At 42.9% G+C, this 21116-nt stretch overlaps 1 protein-coding gene and 2 non-coding genes across 6 annotated transcripts in view; all 3 read right to left on the reverse strand.

The window, feature by feature from the left end:
* LOC134603577 (uncharacterized) overlaps nt 1–21116 on the reverse strand; it is a 62240-nt gene that overhangs the window by 8872 nt on the left and 32252 nt on the right. Inside the window, exons 1-3 of one of the 4 annotated variants that reach the window (XM_063449678.1) lie at nt 18476–18551; nt 1548–1768; nt 1162–1300 (exon numbers count right to left, since the gene is read on the reverse strand). In XM_063449678.1, the coding sequence (XP_063305748.1) occupies nt 1162–1300; nt 1548–1759 (351 nt within the window). In that variant the 5' untranslated portion in view covers nt 1760–1768; nt 18476–18551. Of the gene's footprint in view, nt 1–1161; nt 1301–1547; nt 1772–18475; nt 18552–21116 lie in introns of those variants that run through there. The other 3 variants (XM_063449677.1, XM_063449675.1, XM_063449676.1) reach the window with 3 other exon arrangements.
* LOC134603936 (small nucleolar RNA U3) lies at nt 4793–5009 on the reverse strand. Its single transcript, XR_010090669.1, has one exon. It is a non-coding gene; the product is annotated as a small nucleolar RNA U3 (small nucleolar RNA).
* On the reverse strand, nt 12930–13146 carry LOC134603937 (small nucleolar RNA U3). The gene has a single exon (XR_010090670.1). It is a non-coding gene; the product is annotated as a small nucleolar RNA U3 (small nucleolar RNA).

The following is a 21116-nucleotide window of genomic DNA, read 5'->3' on the forward strand; positions in this document are numbered from 1 at the left end:
AGTCCGGAAGCTGGCCTCCTGCCCACCTATAGTCCAGGACGGAGACCCTGTTCGGGAGTTATGCTGCCCAGCTGTCAATAGCAGCTTTCCCTCAGTGCCCCTGGTTTGGTACTTTCCCTTCTCTGGAATTGAACTGAACACTAGCTTCCTGACGGCCATTCGCAAGAATAACTCCACGAATGGTCCTCAGCGGTATTGAGCCGTGACCAGTATGGAATTAATTTCAGCATGAGGTGACCTTGCAGTTCCCGGACAACTTGTGAGGTTTTGACCACTTTGCAACCTGCCAGGAGAGCGCTTTGCAGAGGGAAGGTGCCTGAGACTAAGGGGAACAAATGCTCTCTGAGAGCCAGGCAGAGCACCCTGCATTTCGGCCGGAGGAGCTCCCGAAATTTGACCGACAAAAGCACCAAACACCCTGGAACTATTTTGGGCATATGATCACGTGGTATATGGGCATATGATCACGTGCAGCTGGTCATAACTTTGACACGGTGGCGTTTCCCCTACACTGCATGGATTTGAGCGCTATTTGGACAACTTGAGCACTCAGATCAGGGCTGTTTGGGGATGTAGGACATGTGGGGTTACTGTATATTATGTTTTATGTTTTTATATTTTTGTGTTTGGCTCTTTGTTCCTGGGAGATAATTAGCTTACCGGTCTTTAACTCAATTCTCTCCCTGGCACAGAGATTCCTGGGAGGGGCTTGTGTTGTATTGTTTAGAGACCCCCTTATGGGATTTGTGCATAGAAGGCCAAGTTTGGCTCATTAAAAGCAGTTGTACTCCTAGAACTATGTGTCGTCTAGTTACTGGGATGGGAAGGGCTCAGCACCTTGTTCTAGCTCATGGAGGATTCAGCGGGGGAAAGTCCTTGTAAGGACTATAGCTCCCTTGACTGTGTGTGGCCCAGTCTCTATACTATTCCAGGACGGAGAGGCTGCAGGAGGACTCCAGTCAAGCCACAGTGACAGATGCAGAAGCACTGAGGGTTTTCTCGGTTCTAGCTAGGAAGTGATCCTTGGCGGAGGTACCCAGCCGCTGTCAAGGGAGCTCCGCTACAGCAAGTCCCATAGGTATTAAGTTATGTCTGAATAATATGTATCAATATAAGATTTACCTGGACCAGATGTCGGAATCGGGCCAATAAATGTCTTACCCTAATGTGTGGCCGTATGTTGAAGTTGTCTGTGTATTCTTCCAGGTAACGTAAAACTTCACTGTGATGGATGAAAGACGGAAGCGATGGGTCAAAGCTGAAATCAGGGAACTCCATGATCTCTTTGGGAAGGTTGGTCCTACAACAATTGAAAGGGTGTATAATTTACATTAAATGTTATTTAACATGTTATTTTTCTTAACAAGGGTCAGTCCACATAAACTGACCTAAACATGTCACTGGTATTAGGTCAAGTTACACAAGTCTAAAACGTTTACCCATTAAACGTGTTACTGTCATTAGATCACTTTACACGGGACTGACCCTCTAACCCATTCAACATGTCATTGCCACTCAGTCATACATGGTATGAAAGCTTCCCTTACCTTAAGTTTCTGTACATGCTGGAGTGTTGGTGGGCTTCCATCTCTGACACCTCTGTGTACACCCAGGTTCCACCTACCTGACCAGATGTCTCAAACACCACTGGAGGTTGGAACGTGTGAGGGCTTGAAAGGAGATGTCTGGCCGCACAGAGACCAGCTGCCCCGGCTCCGATCACAGCTACACGTAACCTATTGTAAGTAATCTTCTCCATGGTGTTCCTCTGCTAAAGGATGTGTGCACAAATTAGAGAAAGGGCGCTGGTAGAACAAATATAAGGTCAGAATAAATGATTGAACCCAAAAGTTTATCACCTGACACTTTGTCACTTTACTTGTGATGATCATACACTGGACATTGATCAGTCAGGTTATTAATTCACAATGTTCTTGGCAAACCAGAAGAGCATTATGAAACTGTAAATTAGCATAAAGGTATGCACTTCTAACGTTATTCAAAGCACAATTACTGGAATGTCTTGGCACATATGCTAGTGCCTAGTGGAGCTACACAGCCTCATTCAGCCAACAGATCTGTGTACATGTAGTATCTGGCCTGGTTCACACAGTAGATTTTGGTGTAGCGGGACAATGCCTGGCTCTAAAAAAACAAATCTCTGCATAGTGAACCTTTACCTTTACCAAGGCTGCCTTCAGAATTCTTTGCGCTCCTCACAAACACCCTGAGACAGAGATACACACATTCACAGAGACACCCTGACACATGCACCCAGAGAAAGAAACACACACGTTCACAGACAGACATGCATTGCAGACACACTCACAGGATAGATCAAAGGGGAGATTTGTGTGTCTGCGATTGTATATCTATGTGTCCAATTCCCTGGGTGCTTTGAAACTCTGACCAAGCTATGTAGTAATATAATGGGCTGAGATTTAAACTGGGCATGCAAGACAGAGCAGAGTCTAAAGTGATAGCAGATGCATAATGGCTGCTATCAGTTTATAGAACAGTTTAAATCAGTCTGTGAGATGCCTGGTACTTTGTGTAGGGGATAAAGTATGTATCCCATAAGCCACTGCTGTGTAGAGATTTGTAGAATTAGATGATAGACTGGAATGAGATAGCCAGAGAGCTGAGGAAACTTAATTGCATAAACAAAAGCCACACAATACAAGCCAAACAGCAACAACAACAATAACTGGGTCTGAGAAGTCGGTTACTTTACCCACTTTAACCTCACTATGAGAAACTTCAAACAATTGTGTGAATGCGTGTGGGTTAATGCATCATTCATGGTATAATTATGTATGTAAAATAGTATTTGTATCTGTTAGAATGCCATAATACAGATATGTACTGATGTGTCTTGTGCTGTTTGATGGATGACATGAACAGCATTGTTGTTTAAGCAATAAAGCTCTTATACAATTGAAAAATCAGTTTATGTTTGGGCTACTGGATTGAAAGAAAATCTGTAGACAAATTGTTTACCCGTAGGACCTGTTTTTTATCATTAAAAACATTACTATACATGCAATAAATCAATTTCATAAAGCTCTAAGTAGGTGATGGAGACAGACAGTAGCTGCTTAACCCCTTAAGGACACATGACATGTGTGACATGTCATGATTCCCTTTTATTCCAGAAGTTTGGTCCTTAAGGGGTTAAAGGGACACTATAGTCACCCATACCACTTCAGCTCAATGAAGTGGTCTGGGTGCCAGGTCCCTCAGATTTTAACCCTTCAGATGCAAACATAACATGTTTACATTTGGGGTTAATCCAGCCTCTAGTGGCTGTCAGCCACTAGAGGCGCATCTGCGACGCTGGAAGCTAATTACGCCTCCATCGCGCAGAGCGTCCATAGGAAAGCATTGAGAGATGCTTTCCTATGGACACTTTGAATGCGAACGCGGCACGTGCCGTGCATGTGCATTCGGCTTCTGTGATGTTGGCCGGGGGAGCTGACGTCGGAGTGGGAGGAGAGGTCACCAGCGCCGAGGGAGCCCAGCACTGGATTAATGTAAGCGCCACGGGAGGGGGACCCTGAGGGCACTATAGTGTCAGGAAAACCGCTTTGTTTTCCTGACACTATAGTGATCCTTTAATAAACACATGTAATAATAAATGATGTGCTATATGTGTAGTATACAGTTACTGTGTAGCCTTGATTTTGCACACTCATGATAAATAAAAGTAAGCTAGAATTAAAATTAGTACTTACTATAAATGTATCAAATTAGTTCTCACTATAGATAAGTATTGCCCCTCCCCCTCTAGAAGGTAAATAGCAAATACAAACATTTTCAGCATGAGGACAGGAAAGAAATATTCAATCACTGCGACTGTGTTAAAAATGTAATAAAATACATGAAGCTGTCAACAGATGGCGCATGAATGCTGTTACAATACAGATATTACACTTTCCTGCCAACAGATGGCGCATGAATGCTGTTAGGATACAGATATTACACTTTCCTACCAACAGATGGCGCATGAATGCTGTTACAATACAGATATTACACTTTCCTGCCAACAGATGGCGCATGAATGCTGTTAGGATACAGATATTACACTTTCCTACCAATAGATGGCGCATGAATGCTGTTACAATACAGATATTACACTTTCCTACCAATAGATGGCGCATGAATGCTGTTACAATACAGATATTACACTTTCCTACCAATAGATGGCGCATGAATGCTGTTACAATACAGATATTACACTTTCCTGCCAACAGATGGCGCATGAATGCTGTTAGGATACAGATATTACACTTTCCTACCAATAGATGGCGCATGAATGCTGTTACAATACAGATATTACACTTTCCTGCCAACAGATGGCGCATGAATGCTGTTACAATACAGATATTACACTTTCCTGCCAACAGATGGCGCATGAATGCTGTTACAATACAGATATTACACTTTCCTGCCAACAGATGGCGCACAAATTAATTATTGCAAAGAGAAGAACTGTTGTCACCAAACATCATTATAAGACATCCAACACTCTTGAAGATAAATTCCTAACCATAGCGCTAAACAGTTATCCTTAATAAAAATAAACTACTTCCTTTATTCCTAAACTGTAAAATACAGCGCCACGGAAACTGATGAAGCTTTAATATAATTATAATGACAAACTTTCAAATCACAAGAACAAAACTTCATTTAAAAATCAGAAAAGTACTTTTCCGAAAACAGGAAGAATTTCAATCAGTGATATTAATTTAGTATCATAACACAAGTCCTATTTTAAACCGGAGATATAATAACCACTCAGCTTGTGTTCTCTCCCTCCTACTCTCCAATTAAGGAGAAAGGAACGATCATCAACAGCAACCAGCAGCTACAATAAAGCAGCACTGGGAGCCCACTTCACGCTCAGGAGAAAACACTCAAGCTCTTCCTCATGGGTACTGAGTTTGGACACTTTAGAGCACATTTCACCAGTTACAAACTATAGAAATGATCCCTGAAAGTATAGTCTTAATGAACCTTTACTACAAGCAAAGAACAGGCTGCCAAAGGTTTCTATTACACATGTGGTGACATTCCGTACATTTCACATTTACACAAATATAAACAATATTATCAAACAACATTTTGGAGAATACCTGAACTGTTTCAGAGGATTTTTCAATGGTTTTATACATTATTAATAAGATTGTTGGTGTGATATAACAGAATGGCTTATTTTGCATACGACACGCCCACTAGCCGATGACGACTGAAGGAAGGAGCCCTGCGCTGGAGAAAGGTGAGTGTTTAACCCACTTCCTCCCCATTCAGCCCGGCAGGAGTAGGACCCTGAGGGTGGGGGCACCATCAGTGCACTATAGCGCCAAGAAACCGAGTTTGTTTTCCTGGCACTATAGTGGTCCTTTAACCCCTTAAGGACCAAACTTCTGGAATAAAAGGGAATCATGGCATGTCACACGTCATGTGTCCTTAAGGGGTTAAAACCCATCTCTTTAGGAAAGCTTATGGCCTCCCAGACTACCTCACATACCTGTCTCTTGCTCTCTCCTAAAGGGCAGCACTCTACTCTCCTCCAGCTCTGCCTGACTCCCACCTTATATGATTGCAAATTCCTGTCCTATTGTGTTTTACACCCCACCTCCTATAGACTGTAAGCTCGTTTGAGCAGGGGCCTCTTCAACCTATTGTTCTTGTAAGTTTTTTGTAATTATCCTATTTATAGTTAAATCCCCGCCTCTCGTAATATTGTGAAGCGCTACGGAATCTGTTGGCGCTATATAAATGGCGATAATAATAATAATAATTACAGCTACTATCCCCCCACACTCAGCCTCTACCCTGGCTATCACACACACTACAGCTACTATCCCCCCCCACACACACACACACACACACACACACACACACTCAGCCACTACCCTGATTATCACACATACTACAGCTTCTATCCCCCCACACTCAGCCTCTACCCTGGCTACGACACTCACTGCAGCTACTATCCCCCCACACTCAGCCTCTACCCTGGCTATCACACACACTACAGCTACTATCCCCCCCGCACACACACACACACACACTCAGCCACTACCCTGGTTATCACACATACTACAGCTACTATCTCCCCACACTCAGCCTCTACCCTGGCTATCACACACACTGCAGCTACTATCCCCCCCCCCCCCCCCCCCCCCCCCCCCCCCCCACACACACACACACACACACACACTCAGCCACTACCCTGGTTATCACACATACTACAGCTTCTATCCCCCCACACTCAGCCTCTACCCTGGCTATCACACACACTACAGCTACTATCCCCCCCACACTCAGCCTCTACCCTGGCTATCACACACACTGCAGCTACTATCCCCCCCACACTCAGCCTCTACCCTGGCTGTCACACACACTACAGCTACTATCCTCCCACACGCTACAGCTGGTTTATTTTGGTATATATAGATCTACTAAATAGTGGGTGGTAAATATTTCAATGGAGTGTTAAGCCTACCTAGTCACTGATAAATGCTGGCCCCCAAGCATACATGCTGAAGCTCTCTCTGCATGGTTCTAGTTGCTTTAGGATGCGATCATGCTATTCTGCCCAAAGACAGTTCCCTGGTGTCCCCAGAAATGGAAATAAATCCGGACGGCAGTAGGTGTGAGGGGTGCAGTGTGTGAATGTTTTGGGATTGGTACTTGTGTGGGGAGGCAGATGGAGGTAAATATATTAATTTTCAAAAGTTAAAGGGGATATGATAGAAACATTTAAATACATAAAGGGAATCAACACAGTAAAGGAGGAGACTATATTTAAAAGAAGAAAAACTACCACAACAAGAGGACATAGTCTTAAATTAGAGGGGCAAAGGTTTAAAAATAATATCCGGAAGTATTACTTTACTGAGAGGGTAGTGGATGCATGGAATAGCCTTCCAGCTGAAGTGGTAGAGGTTAACATCTTGAGAGAGTTTAAGCATGCGTGGGATAGGCATAAGGCTATTCTAACTATAAGATAAGGCCAGGGACTAATGAAAGTATTTAGAAAATTGGGCAGACTAGATGGGCTGAATGGTTCTTATCTGCCGTCACATTCTATGTTTCGATTGCTTAAGCCCTGGTGGTCCGGTGGTGAGCGAACTCTAGCCTGCAGCTCCTGCTGCTAGAGTTCACTCTCATGTGATTTGGCCTCCGAGCATTATTGTGGTAACAGCGGCAACGCTCCAAGCACACATGAGAAACCTGGTGAAGCTGCTGGACCCCTAGGTCCTCCTCTCCCGCCTCCTATGCAGATTTTAAAGTGCCAGTGGGCCGGTGAGGGAGATCTCCCACCAGCCCGTGAAAGCACACAGCAGGGCCAGTGCATAGATAGTGCCGGTACAGCAGGGGAGATCCACTATTTTCCCCTGTGGGCCTAAGCCCATGACCATTTCGACCCTTGGACATTTGCCCGATGGCCAGCCCAGTCCTGTTGCAGTTGGTCTGCAGACTGTCACATCTTCCTATTTCTATTGCATATTTTCATGCTTTATACATAAAATACATTCAAAGTTAGGTCCAAAAGACATAGAGTGCTCGTTTTATTTTTTATTTTTGAAATGCTTTATGTCTGCACACATAGTACAGAGTATTTCACTTTTACAACAGCTCGAGCAGCATTTTCAAGATTATTTAATACAAGGGCTGACTAGTCTCTGTTGGTTAGAATACAAAATATAACTGTAATCGAAAAAATATAAAATGCCAAACAACACGAATGGTGTGGCAGGGTACCACAATCGTCATAGCTTTAGTTTAGCGTCTACCATAGAGCCACCTTGTACCTACCTGATCTAGCAGCTTCTTATCCCTATTATAAATGTTGCAGTACTGTTTATGGACTGTGTTACATTGTACAGCACCCACTTTGTGCTTGAACACAGGAAATTCAGAAATTCAGAGTGTGATAAAAGCCTATGGAAATTACAGCAAATATGCTTCCCAAAATCTTACTCAGTCTAATAATGATTGATTATTCAGCAAAAAACAAAGACAAAATTTTGTATTGATCAATAAATAATGTACCAAACTTTAATTTCTGGCAAAATCTAAATTATTGAACGAAGTTAGTCATGAAGGGATTAACGAGCTTACCCCAAATGTAATTTTGATCCAATGCACCGGGACACAGGGGACTGAACTTTAGTTTTTATAAACTAATGTAGATGGTAAGTACTACCCCTCCCCCTCTGGATGTTAAAGGACCACTATAGGCACCCAGGTCACTTCAGCATAATGAAGTGGTCTGGGTGCCTGGTCCAGATAGGTATAACCCTTTTTTATATAAACTATGTTTACATTAGAGTTAAGCCAGCCTCTAGTGGCTGTCTCATTGACAGCCGCTAGAGGCGCTTGCGTGCTTCTCACTGTGGCAATCATAGTGAGAAGACGCCAGCGTCCCTAGGAAAGCATTGTAAATGCTTTCCTATGAGACCTGTGAATGCGCGCGCGGCTCCTGTCGCGCATGCAGCTGAGGAGGAGAGCAGGAGGAGAGCTCCCCGCCCGGCGCTGGAAAAAGAGGTAGGTTTAACCCCTTCGACTCCATCCAGCCCGGCGGGAGGGGCACCCTCAGGGCACTATATATAGTGCCAGGAAAACGAGTATGTTTTCCTGGCACTATAGTGGTCCTTTAAGAAGACACAAACCATTTTGCTATGTGTACACTTAACATGCAAGAGAGAAATATAAACTGAATGTGGTTTCAAAGGAAATGAAATAAACACAGCTACCAACAGATGGCGCAAGAGTGATATTAGATTACAGAAATTACTCTGTCCTGCCAACAGATGGCGCAAGAGTGATATTAGATTACAGAAATTACTCTTTCCTGCCAACAGATGGCGCAAGAGTGATATTAGATTACAGAAATTACTCTTTCCTGCCAACAGATGGTGCATATATAATTTTATTCAGGGGAAACAGGGCTTTCATTTAACATAAAATATTTAGGTATGAAACATAATTTAATATGAATAAAATATTTTAAAAATTGGGGGGAAAAATAATTATTAAAAAATGTTTAGTTCTATGTGACATTTTAACTGTCAATGTCATAATACTGTTTGATTTTACTGCAATAAAATACCCATATTTGTATTCAGCGATGTCTCACGTGTAAAACAGTACCCCCTATGTACAGGTTCTATGGTGTTTTGGGAAGTTACAGGGTCAAATATAGAATGTTACATTTTTCAGTTTTTTCACATTGAAATTCGCCAGATTGGTTACGTTGCCTTTGAGACCGTATGGTAGCCCAGGGGAGAATGGCAATAATAATAATGAGAATTATCCCCATGATGGCATACCATTTGCAAAAGTAGACAACCCAAGGTATTGCAAATGGGGTATGTCCAGTCTTTTTTTAGTAGCCACTTGGTCACAAACACTGGCAAAAGTTAGTGTTAATATTTGTTTGTGTGTAAAAATTGGCAAAAACTAATTTGAATGCCAATTTTGGCCAGTGTTTGTGACTAAGTGGCTACTAAAAAAAGACTGGACATACCCCGTTTGCAATACATTGGGTTGTCTACTTTTGCAAATGGTATGCCATCATTGGGGTAATTTTCATTCTTGGGCTACCATACGGTCTCAAAGGCAACGTAAACAACCTGGTGAATTTCAATGTGAAAAAACTGAAACGCAAGCCTTATATTTGACGCTGTAACTGTTGAAAACACCATAAAACCTGTACATGAGGGGTACTGTTATACTCAGGAGACTTCGCTGAACACAAATATTAGTGTTTCAAACCAGTAAAACGTATCACAACAATTATATCGTCCGTGTAAGTGCCATTTGTGTGTGAAAAATGCAAAAAATGTCACTTTCACTGACGATATCATCGTTGTAATACATTTTACTGTATTTGTGTTCAGCGAAGTCTTCCGAGTAAAACAGTATCCCCCATGTACAGGTTTTATGGTGTCTTGGAAAGTTACAGGGTTAAATATAGTGCTAGCAAATTAAATTCCCTGGACTTTTGGCCTGGGTTGTCAGGCAGGTCCCACAAATTGTAATTAATAAAATGACCTAATTGTGTAAAATTATTACATAAATATATAGGGTCCTCTATATATTACATAAATATATACGTGTGTATATATATCTATGTATATAGTTTTTGTTATTTCTATATAAGTATATATATATAGTGATATATATATATATATATATATATATATATTTTCGTACTCCCTGAGCTGCCAGGTGAATCCCCACACCGCGATCGCCAGCAACAGGGTAAGTAGAAAGGACGGCAAGGACGTGCTATGCCGCCCCCTGGCGTTTAGATCCAGGTCCCCAAGGACGGCATAGCACGCCCGCCGTCCTTAAGGGGGTTAACTATTATAAGAAAACTTACAGGTCAGGAACAATAGGTTGAAGAGGACCCTGCTCAAACGAGTTTACAGTCTATAGGTTACACCCTCTACTGCCAACAGATGGCGCAATGAGTAATATTACATTAGAGATTACACACTCTACTGCCAACAGATGGCGCATGAGTAATATTACATTAGAGATTACACACTCTACTGCCAACAGATGGCGCATGAGTAATATTACATTAGAGATTACACACTCTACTGCCAACAGATGGCGCATGAGTAATATTACATTAGAGATTACACACTCTACTGCCAACAGATGGCGTAAGAGTGATATTAGATTACAGAAATTACTCTGTCCTGCCAACAGATGGCGCATGAGTAATATTACATTAGAGATTACACACTCTACTGCCAACAGATGGCGCATGAGTAATATTGATGTAGAATTATTAAAAATCTTTATTAAACCTGTATTGAATTATTGTACTAACTCCATTTTAATCTCACATAACCTCACATTATGACAGACCCTCCATTTTGTCTACATTACATGACAGAATTTCCCAGCAACATTTAGTGTAATGAATAGAGACTGTATTTCCTATAAAGACATAGCTGACTCCGGAATTATTGAATCTCCTGTAACATGCAACAAAGTATAACCAAGGCCAGAGCAAAGGCCATGAGAAGCAGGCCTAATGAAATGTTCTATTCATAAAAGAACCCTGCACCTGACCACGAGTCTGACATCACTAACTACCCAAAATGACGCTCAGGCCCCCCTTCCCACCGAGTAAGCCTCGTGCTGGGAAAGATGGCGCTTGAGCCATCTGTCCACACCCGTGTCCAGAACAATACCACCTCCCGGTGGGAGGACACCTAGCTAACCACTTAGTTCTTGATCCAATTAATAATATTGATGGGTGGACACTGACATAGTCACTTAACATTTAATCCAATTAATGATGTTTATTCACTGATATCTGATATTCAATGATGATGTCATTTTTCTCTTATAAGGGCTTGCAAGCCTGTTTTTTGCCAGATGCCATTAAATTTTCTGAAGTGCTTTTAACCTGAACTCCATGTGTCAGTGTGAACTTACTTCTGCGTATACGCAATTTAATCATCTCAGATTTGGACAGGAACAGATAGACATTTAAACATTATTTGTTTATTTCTAAATTAATCTACATCAATATTACATTAGAGATTACACACTCTACTGCCAACAGATGGCGCAAGAGTGATATTAGATTACAGAAATTACTCTGTCCTGCCAACAGATGGCGCATGAGTGATATTACATTAGAGATTACACACTCTACTGCCAACAGATGGCGCAAGAGTGATATTACATTAGAGATTACACACTCTACTACCAACAGATGGCGCATGAGTAATATTACATTAGAGATTACACACTCTACTGCCAACAGATGGCGCACTAACTGAACAACGTAGAATACACAAAAATTACTATTCATTATAACCATATACAGGCATACCCCACTTTTAAGTACACAATGGGACCAGAGCATGTATGTAAAACGAAAATGTACTTAAAGTGAAGTAATACCTTTTTTCATTTCCCAGTGCATGTACTGCATTGCAATAGTAATTTACAGGCATAACTGATACTGCAACTGCAGATTTCCAGTGATTTTACTTCCAGTGATTTATTTAGTGATTTCCAGTCAGCTTTTATTCAGTTAAAACAAACAGTAAAAAAAAAACTCTCATTCCAGATTGTACCATTTATCTTTTTACTTGTCTGTCACCCTTAAACAGCCTTTGTATTTGTTAGCAGCTTAGTTGCATACTTTGTTTAGAAACACCTCTTCATCACTATAAGCATTTATGGTTTAACTTTGAGTCCTCGGAATTGTGGCTAATGCAGCTAAGCTGCTAAGTCATAGCTATAGAAAATGGCAGGGTACGCCCTTTCACTGGATGGTGCCAATTGCAGAATATGGACAATGTAGGGGCAGAAAAATATATATATATGTTCAGCTAGGAGTAGACATTATAAATTTGAGATGATTCACCTGTGCCAAAGACACTGAACTGAGCTGCTCCGGGCGAGAATAGAACCTTCCATTTCCTGTTCACTCGCGGACAGAAGAGGTGCAGGAATGTCTGTACTCGCGAGTGTACTTAAAGTGAGTGTATGTAAAGCGGGGTATGCCTGTCGATATAAATTCAGTATTTCTACTGGTTATGAAAGAGCTAATAACATAAATGTAATAAATTAATTAGAGACTCTTCAGTCTGGATGTTGAAAACCAGACACAAACCATATTATCCTTACATTATAAAAACAATCACTGTGACAGCTTCACATGAAATTAAATACATGCAACTGCCAAAAGATGGCGCATGAACGCTATGTCTTACCAATAGATAGCGTATTAACAAAATACTGCTACGTAATAGATATCTCTCACAAATGAAACTAAACAGAGCGCAATAATTATCGTTAGTATCAATAACTACCATTTAAAACTGATATAGCTGCCCATAATCAATTGATAGTTCTGATTTTTAACATATTAAGAAGTAACCACTCAGCTTGTGTTCTCTCCCTCCAACTCTCCAATTACGGAGAAAGGAACGATCATCAACAGCAACCAGCAGCTACAATAAAGCAGCACTGGGAGCCCACTTCACGCTCAGGAAAAAACACTCAAGCTCTTCCTCGTGGGTACTGAGTTTGGACACTTTAGAGCACATTTCACCAGTTACAAACTATAGAAATGATCCCTGAAAGTATAGTCTTAATGAACGGCTACAACAAGCAAAGAACAGGCTGCCAAAGTTTTCTATTACACATGTGGTGACATTCCGTACATTTCACATTTACACAAATATAAACAATATTACCAAACAACATTTTGGAGAATACCTGAACTGTTTCAGAGGATTTTTCAATGGTTTTATACATTATTAATAAGATTGTTGGTGTGAAATAACAGAATGTCTAATTTTGCATATGGCACGCCCACTAGCCAATGAGAGCACAGCTTTCAGTTTGCAGGATTCTCCCAGACACACAGTCACATTCTAGAAGCAGTTTATAAAGGAAGCTCTGATTGGAGGGATTCTAACATTATCAGTGATACAATGAGAAGCAGGTAGTGGCTAGTTCCCAGCTATAGGAGCTGTGATGTCACATGGACCAAGTTATACTGAGGTCACATGATACAGAGAGAAGCAGGGAACTCAAATCAGTTGGAGCCTCTGTGATAGACAACATGGATACTGGCACTCACTGTCTGTCACTCACTGTCTGAATCACACTCACTGTCTGGCACTCACTGTCTCTCTGTCACTCACTGCATTACACTCACTGTCACTCACTGTCTCTCTGTCACTCACTGCATCACACTCACTGTCTGTCACTCACTGCATCACACTCACTGTCTGTCACTCACTGTCTCTCTGTCACTCACTGCATCACACTCACTGTCTGTCACTCACTGTCTCTCTGTCACTCACTGCATTACACTCACTGTCACTCACTGTCTCTCTGTCACTCACTGCATCACACTCACTGTCTGACACTCACTGCATCACACTCACTGTCTGTCACTCACTGTCTCTCTGTCACTCACTGCATCACACTCACTGTCTGTCACTCACTGCATCACACTCACTGTCTGTCACTCACTGTCTCTCTGTCACTTACTGTCTGTCACTCACTGCATCACACTCACTGTCTGTCACTTACTGTCTCTCCCACTGTCTGAATCACACTCACTGTCTCTCCCACGCACTGCATCACACCCACTGTCAGTCACTCACTGTCTCTCCCACTGTCTGAATCAAACTCACTGTCTGTCTGTCACTCACTCTGTCTCTTTCCCATTCTCAGAATCTCAGTCTCTCTCACACTCACTCTCTCTGTGTGTCTCTCTCCCACTCTCTGTATCACAGTCTCTCCCACTCTCTGTGTCTCTCTCCCACTCTCTGTATCACAGTCTCTCCCACTCTCTGTGTCTCTCTCCCACTCTCTGTATCACAGTCTCTCCCACTCTCTATGTCTCTCTCCCACTCTCTGTATCACAGTCTCTCCCACTCTCTGTGTCTATTTATTTGAATTATTTATGTCTGCACATGAAATACAGAGTCTCAAGTTGTACAACAGTTTGAGCATCAAGATCTATAAAACAAGGGCTGAATAGCCTACATTAGACAGAATACAAAATATAACAGTGAACAAAAACAAAAAAACACAAATGGTGTATCAAGGTTCCACAATCGTCGGGGGAAACGCCTTAGGAGTACAGTAAGCACCGTTAAGGATGCCCATAATTAGCGCTATCCAATGAAGGCCTAGTATAAATTTGCTATCAAACTGCTAAGGGTCATTATTACTGTCAGTGTCCTCGGGAGAGCAGTTCCTGTTTGTCTTAATTGACCCTTTGAATGGCCCTGAACTCATAGTAACGGAAAATGCCCTTTTAAAGGAACACTCCAGTGTTATAAATAAAAAATCTTTCTAACGCCCTTTAGATCAGTGGGCCCCCCTGCATTACAGTTAACTTACATGTAATGCAATGCTGCAGCTCCACTCCACCTCTGGAAGATCATCACTTCAGAAATCCGGTGCCATTCCAAAGCCCCTTATTGGATACAATGCGTCTCTATGACAAGCCTCACTTTAGCTTTGTGTTAGGGGACAAGGCAGGCAGAGAGCCAGGAATGTGCAAACCAGAAGCTTTGTTAAAGAAACAATGTAGCCATAGGAATACATATCTGTATTCGTAAAGCTACAGTCCTGGTGCACTTAAAGGACCACTACAGTGCCAGGAAAACAAACTTGTTTTCCTGGCACTATATGGTCCTTAGGTCCTCCCCACACTCAGGGCCCACCTTCAGCCACTTACCTTAATCCAGCGCACTCTCTCGGCGCTGGTGACCTCTCTGCCCCCTCCGACGTCAGCTCCCGAGTGGAGCCGCATGCACGGCCACTGCCGCGCGCACATTCAAACCGACCATAGGAAAGCATTACTCAGGAAGAGAGCCACTAGAGGCTGGATTAACCCTGCAATGTAAACATAACAGTTTCTCTAAAACTGCTATGTTTACAGCTGCAGGGTTAAAACCTGGGGGACCTGGCACCCAGACCACTTCATTGAGGTGAAGTGGCCAGGGTGACTATAGTGGTCTTTTAATAATTCTCCACACACTAGTACAAAAATAAAAACGAAACAATAAAATAAACAAATCACTCATCTTATACCCAGTGCCGAGTCTCCTCGGTTGCGTCCAGGATGACAGGTCAATCCAATGCACCGTATAGAGGAGCATTGGGGACATGCTTGCCGCAATGCTCCTACGATTCCTCCATAGCGAATCATTAAATACGATTCTCTATGGCCGACCGTGACGGCAGTAAGCATACGCGCATGACATCATGGTGGGTTACGGTATGGAGCCGGGAAGAAAGATTCCCGAAACACATTCACACAGGGCTTGGAGCCATGGCTTGAATCCGCACTTCAAAGCCTTCTAATGAAATAATAATAGGTTTTTGAGACACTGAATGCCAGTGCTGCACAATGACATAGGAAGCACCCAGGGCCTGTGCAAGGATATTTAGTTATACAGGCGAAGATGCATTTTGCCAACACCCCCACCAAAAAAATGCATCTTCACTGTATGTCTGTTAGTGTGTGTGTGTATCAGTATGTCAACTAAGAAAATAAAATAAACGGAGCTAAAACAACCACCTTAGAATGAGGGGAACCCCCTAAATTGCTGATGCAGACAACTGAGAAAGCCAGTAGGTGTTGTTAAGTAAGGAGCTAACCAGAAAATGCTGAAAATGTTGGTATTGTAAAGTAGCCAGAACGTGAGAAAAATAAAACTTGACTTTTAATGACACCAAATAAAAATAGTAAAATAAAAACAAAGGTAGAAAAGTGTGTAGATGTAAGTCTATGAAAGAATAAACAGGAGGCTGCACTGAATCAATTTACCTACACAACGGAGGAAGGAGAGATAATACCTGAAAACAGCAGAGTGTATCTATCGAATGTTAGGACTCGTGGTGTATTCCCCCCCTTCTAAATTCTCTTTAAAACCAACACATTCTTTGCCTGAGAAACACACGCCTTCACTGATGCACACTGACATACACTCACTGACAGATACACAGTCATTGTCACACACACTGTTTAACCAACACACACTTTCACTGAAACATACACACTCACAGACATACGCACTCACTTATTCAGAGTTATACTCACTCACAGTTATACATACTCACTGACAAATACATACTCACCGAGATACACACTAACTGACAGATACGCATTAACTAACAGATACACATACACACTCACTGACAAGACGCACTTGCACACTCACTGACAGACACACATACACATTCACTGATAGAAATGCATGCACACTCACTCAGTGTTAGATACACAAACACTGTGACACATATCTACTTACTGACAGACACACACTGAGAAACACACATACACACTCGCTGACACAATTTTTTTTTTATTTAAATCCACCCAGTCTCCCTATGTTTGCTGGAGTGCTAGAGTGGATTCTCTATTTCCCTAAGGTCCAGTGGGCATCCTTTAACTGCCAGGCGGGTGGTCGGTCAATTGAGGCGGCGAGGGAGTTCTGATCTCCTTGCTCAGTGATGCTGGGGCCGGAGTGATGTCATATTCCGGCATTGCCATCACTATGGGGCACACAAAGGAGCTGAGTAGGGAGAGCTCAGTGGAAAGCCCTCCCTCGCCACCCACCTCCAACATCAGCAGATGCCAGCTTTGGGGAGCCCCAAGGTGGCCAGCCAGTCAGCTCCTGTGCCCCCCAGTGCAAGAGGCTGACATGAATCTGCAGGGGCACATGGGGGGTCGCTTTTATTGCCGCTCCCATGAAAGTGCTGTGCTGCCCAAGGCAAATGCCTTGTCAGCCTTGCGCTAAATAAAGCGCTGATTAGGACGCCAATTGTCCCTAACTAGATCCACAACCAGTCTATTTCACAGCAAGCCTCTATTGAATCAACATTGCAGCAGTGTGGCTGGTTAAACGCTGTCCTCGGCAAGTGAAGATTGCTAGTTTGTATGTAATATGCCAGCACCTGATCTGTGTGCTGTGGGGAGAGATAAGGGATCCTCCTTAGCAGAATGTGTATAGGAACAGTTAGCATTAGACAGATAAGGTAAGAATGTGACAGATAAAGAAAGAGAAGGATAAACTACTAGCAGTTTGAACACTGAGCAGAGAGAGAGACAGGGGGTCCTTGCTAAGCAGTGGGAAAACAGGAGGAAGTGTACCTCAGCAGGCTGGTCCTAATAGCCAACTCCCGTGCCCTTAAGGGTCACCCCACAGAAAAGTCCAAAATCCACCCCCTTATTGCAATAATAATAAAAATAGCAGCTCTGAAGCAAAAAGAAAAACTAAGCTAATAAAATGATGCTCACCTTATGTAAGGTAATAAGGTGAATATAAAGTATAAAGTAATCCACAACAAAACCATATGGGAAATATGTTAATAAATTCAATGTTAAGTCAAAGAGAGACATCAGAACCCCTATTTGTGTGTATGTCTGTTATTGCGTCTGTCAATGTATGTGTGTGTATCTGTATGTCAGTGTGTGTGCATTTGCATGTCTGTCAGTGTGTGTGTCTGTATGTCCGTGTGCGTGTAACTACAAATCTCTGGCCCCGAAGAAGCTTAGCCTATTTAATTTTGGCTCCTACCTATTGCTAAGTTGTGCAGGTCTGGTTTAGAGAGTACCATAGAGCCACCTTGTACCTACCTGATCTAGCAGCTTCTTATCCCTATTATAAATGTTGCAGTACTGTTTATGGACTGTGTTACATTGTACAGCACCCACTTTGTGCTTGAACACAGGAAATTCAGAAATTCAGAGTGTTATAAAAGCCTATGGACATTACAGCAAATATGCTTCCCACTGTCTTACGCGGTGTATTTATTATCTAACATAGAAGGACAGAAAACAGGACTGGGAACAAGTTTTAAGTGATCAGTAAACAGTTTAAATAGAACATTTTAGAACAGATCGGTAGCAAACTTTAATTTCTGAAGTGAATGGGTTAATGTAACTTACCCCATGTGTGAGAGTTTGATCCAGGGCACCGGGGACACAGAGGATTGAACTTTACTCTGTATTACTCCCTGTAAACACTGGCCTCCAGACCTGACAGGAAGTGTGTGCAAAGCATGCTGGTAGTTGTAGTTTTTCTCAAACCAATACAGCAAGTCAGAACATTAAAGGACCACTCTAGGCACCCAGACCACTTCAGCTTAATGAAGTGGTCTGGGTGCCAGGTCCAGCTAGGGTTAACTAATTGTTTTATAAACATAGCAGTTTCAGAGAAACTGCTATGTTTATCAATTAGTTAAGCCTTCCCCCTAATTCTCTAGTGGCTGTCTCATTGACAGCCGCTAGAGGCGCTTGCGTGATTCTCACTGTGAAAATCACAGTGAGAGCACGCAAGCGTCCATAGGAAAGCATTATGAATGCTTTCCTATGTGACCGGCTGAATGCGCGCGCAGCTCTTGCCGCGCGTGCGCATTCAGCCGACGGGGAGGAACGGAGGAGGAGAGGAGGAGGAGAGCTCCCCGCCCAGCGCTGGAAAAAGGTAAGTTTTTACCCCTTTCCCCTTTCCAGAGCCGGGCAGGAGTGGGTCCCTGAGGGTGGGGGCACCCTCAGGGCACTCTAGTGCCAGGAAAATGAGTATGCTTTCCTGGCACTAGAGTGGTCCTTTAACACACAAAAACACATCCATGAGAATTATTATAAGTTCATCATAAAATGCTTATTGCTTGAATTATTCTGTTCTTTATTTTTAAATCTGGTGCATTGCTGGCAGGCAGACTCACATTCATAGCCGCTTCCTTCATATGTGTCCTGGGATGCCTGGGAGTGATGTGAGTAGTAGTTTGCTGGGCAGATCAGTAATTCTCTCCTTCACCCAAAAATTATAGGTCGGCGACATGCTGGAGTGTGACTCCCATCAATCTCAGGCAGTAGGGGCCAGGTAGAAGTCGCACAGATTTGCTGTTTATAGTTTTACAGACAAGATAACACATAACATTCTGAAAACACAAATGCCTTTTTATTTTAAAGATTAAATTGTTCGGTTATTGTACATTTTGATTAATGTTCCTTTTTAGCTAGTTTTGTCATTTAAAAAAAAAAAAAACCTCATTGGGGCTTATTCACTAAACAAAGTTCCAGAGAAGTATTATGGGAATGGGTCATTTAAGAACAAAATAGATACATTGGAAACAATAGCTGAGTTGGATTTAAAAAAACAAATGCCTAATTTCCTAACCCTTTCCCACCCCATACGACCCTTTATCTGCAATTACACAGGGCCTCTTTAAACCCCATTGACAGCTTTGTCTAAACAAGAGCAATTATATTATATTTTATTTTTCTGAGGGGCAGTGCCTCTCACATTAGGTGTTCATATATTTGTACTTATTTCCCTGCTATTTCAATTCACCTTACATACGAGAGTCTATTCTTAACTTTTTCCACAGGATAGCGCTATCACAAAGTTTTAATAACTAATTTTACAAAACACCAACCTTAATTTTTAACGCTAATTAGATTATTATTCTTTATCATTTATGCCCCTCAAAATAATGTCTCTTATTTTTCAAACTCTAAAAATCTAATAAATGAATATTAGCAAGAAGTAAAGCCAAGACATGCTTAATTTTTGTATAACTTTCCCTAGAAAAGTGGGTTTTTCGGGGGGCGGGGCCTGACCGCCATGCTGACCGGTCGCAGGCCAGAGAGGCTCCTGACGACTTTGGTCCCCAACGGCACAACACTTCAACAATAACACAATCTGAGTGACCAGAGACCGTCTCGGGCACCCAGGCAGGAGCAGGAGCCACCGCAGTCCCTGAGATCGGGAGTTCCAGAGCCCCAGGGAGCTAAATGGGACTTCGGGGCCTGCGGCCTACGAGGGTGGAGAGCGGGACGGACGGCCGCCGTCCTGCTTGTGAACCTGGCAACCCTGCGACAGCCTTGGGATATGCCTCGCAGGCCTCGCTTCCCCCCATGGACCGGGGGGGTTATCCCGGTCCCCATCAGAGGGAAACACTGTCCTACAAAGCTATGCGCTATGAGCCAGGGCACTAAAATGGCGGCGCTATGATCCGCAATGGGCGACGCAACCTCGCCGGTTTGCAGGCGGAACCACCGTGCTGAGCATCATCCCTACCCAAACAATCCTGCCTTCCGACTACATGGCGAGCGGGCTGGGGCTGGAGGGTAGCGTCAGCATGGGGGGCCCACGGAAGCTCCACTCACTCCATGTCCGGTAACCCTGCTAAACCACTTACCCAAGTCGATACCACAGCAACATCGATGCACACCACTAGGCACCGCTTGCCTACACCACGAGACTTTTATACACAATCTCCCATACCTCATCACCCATTCAGGATGGCTCATACCAGACTTAGACCTCACCTGGAGAGACATCGCTAGAACCTCAGACTAAACGGACACTAACACCGGGTCACGCCGACAGGCTGGAGCAGGCATTGGCCGACCATGTGCCCACTACCACCCACGAAGCATCGGACCCGCCATGCCGACGGATCCTGAAGTGTGTGCAGATTAACAAACTTTTGAGCAGCATGGGTGATGTTACACTTGTAGATCATTGCCTGGCCTTAGCTTGTTTAATAAGATTTATTATTTATTTTCTGTTTTTTATTTTGTT

Source organism: Pelobates fuscus, chromosome 3 (genome assembly GCF_036172605.1).
Source record: "Pelobates fuscus isolate aPelFus1 chromosome 3, aPelFus1.pri, whole genome shotgun sequence".
NCBI lineage: Eukaryota > Metazoa > Chordata > Amphibia > Anura > Pelobatidae > Pelobates > Pelobates fuscus.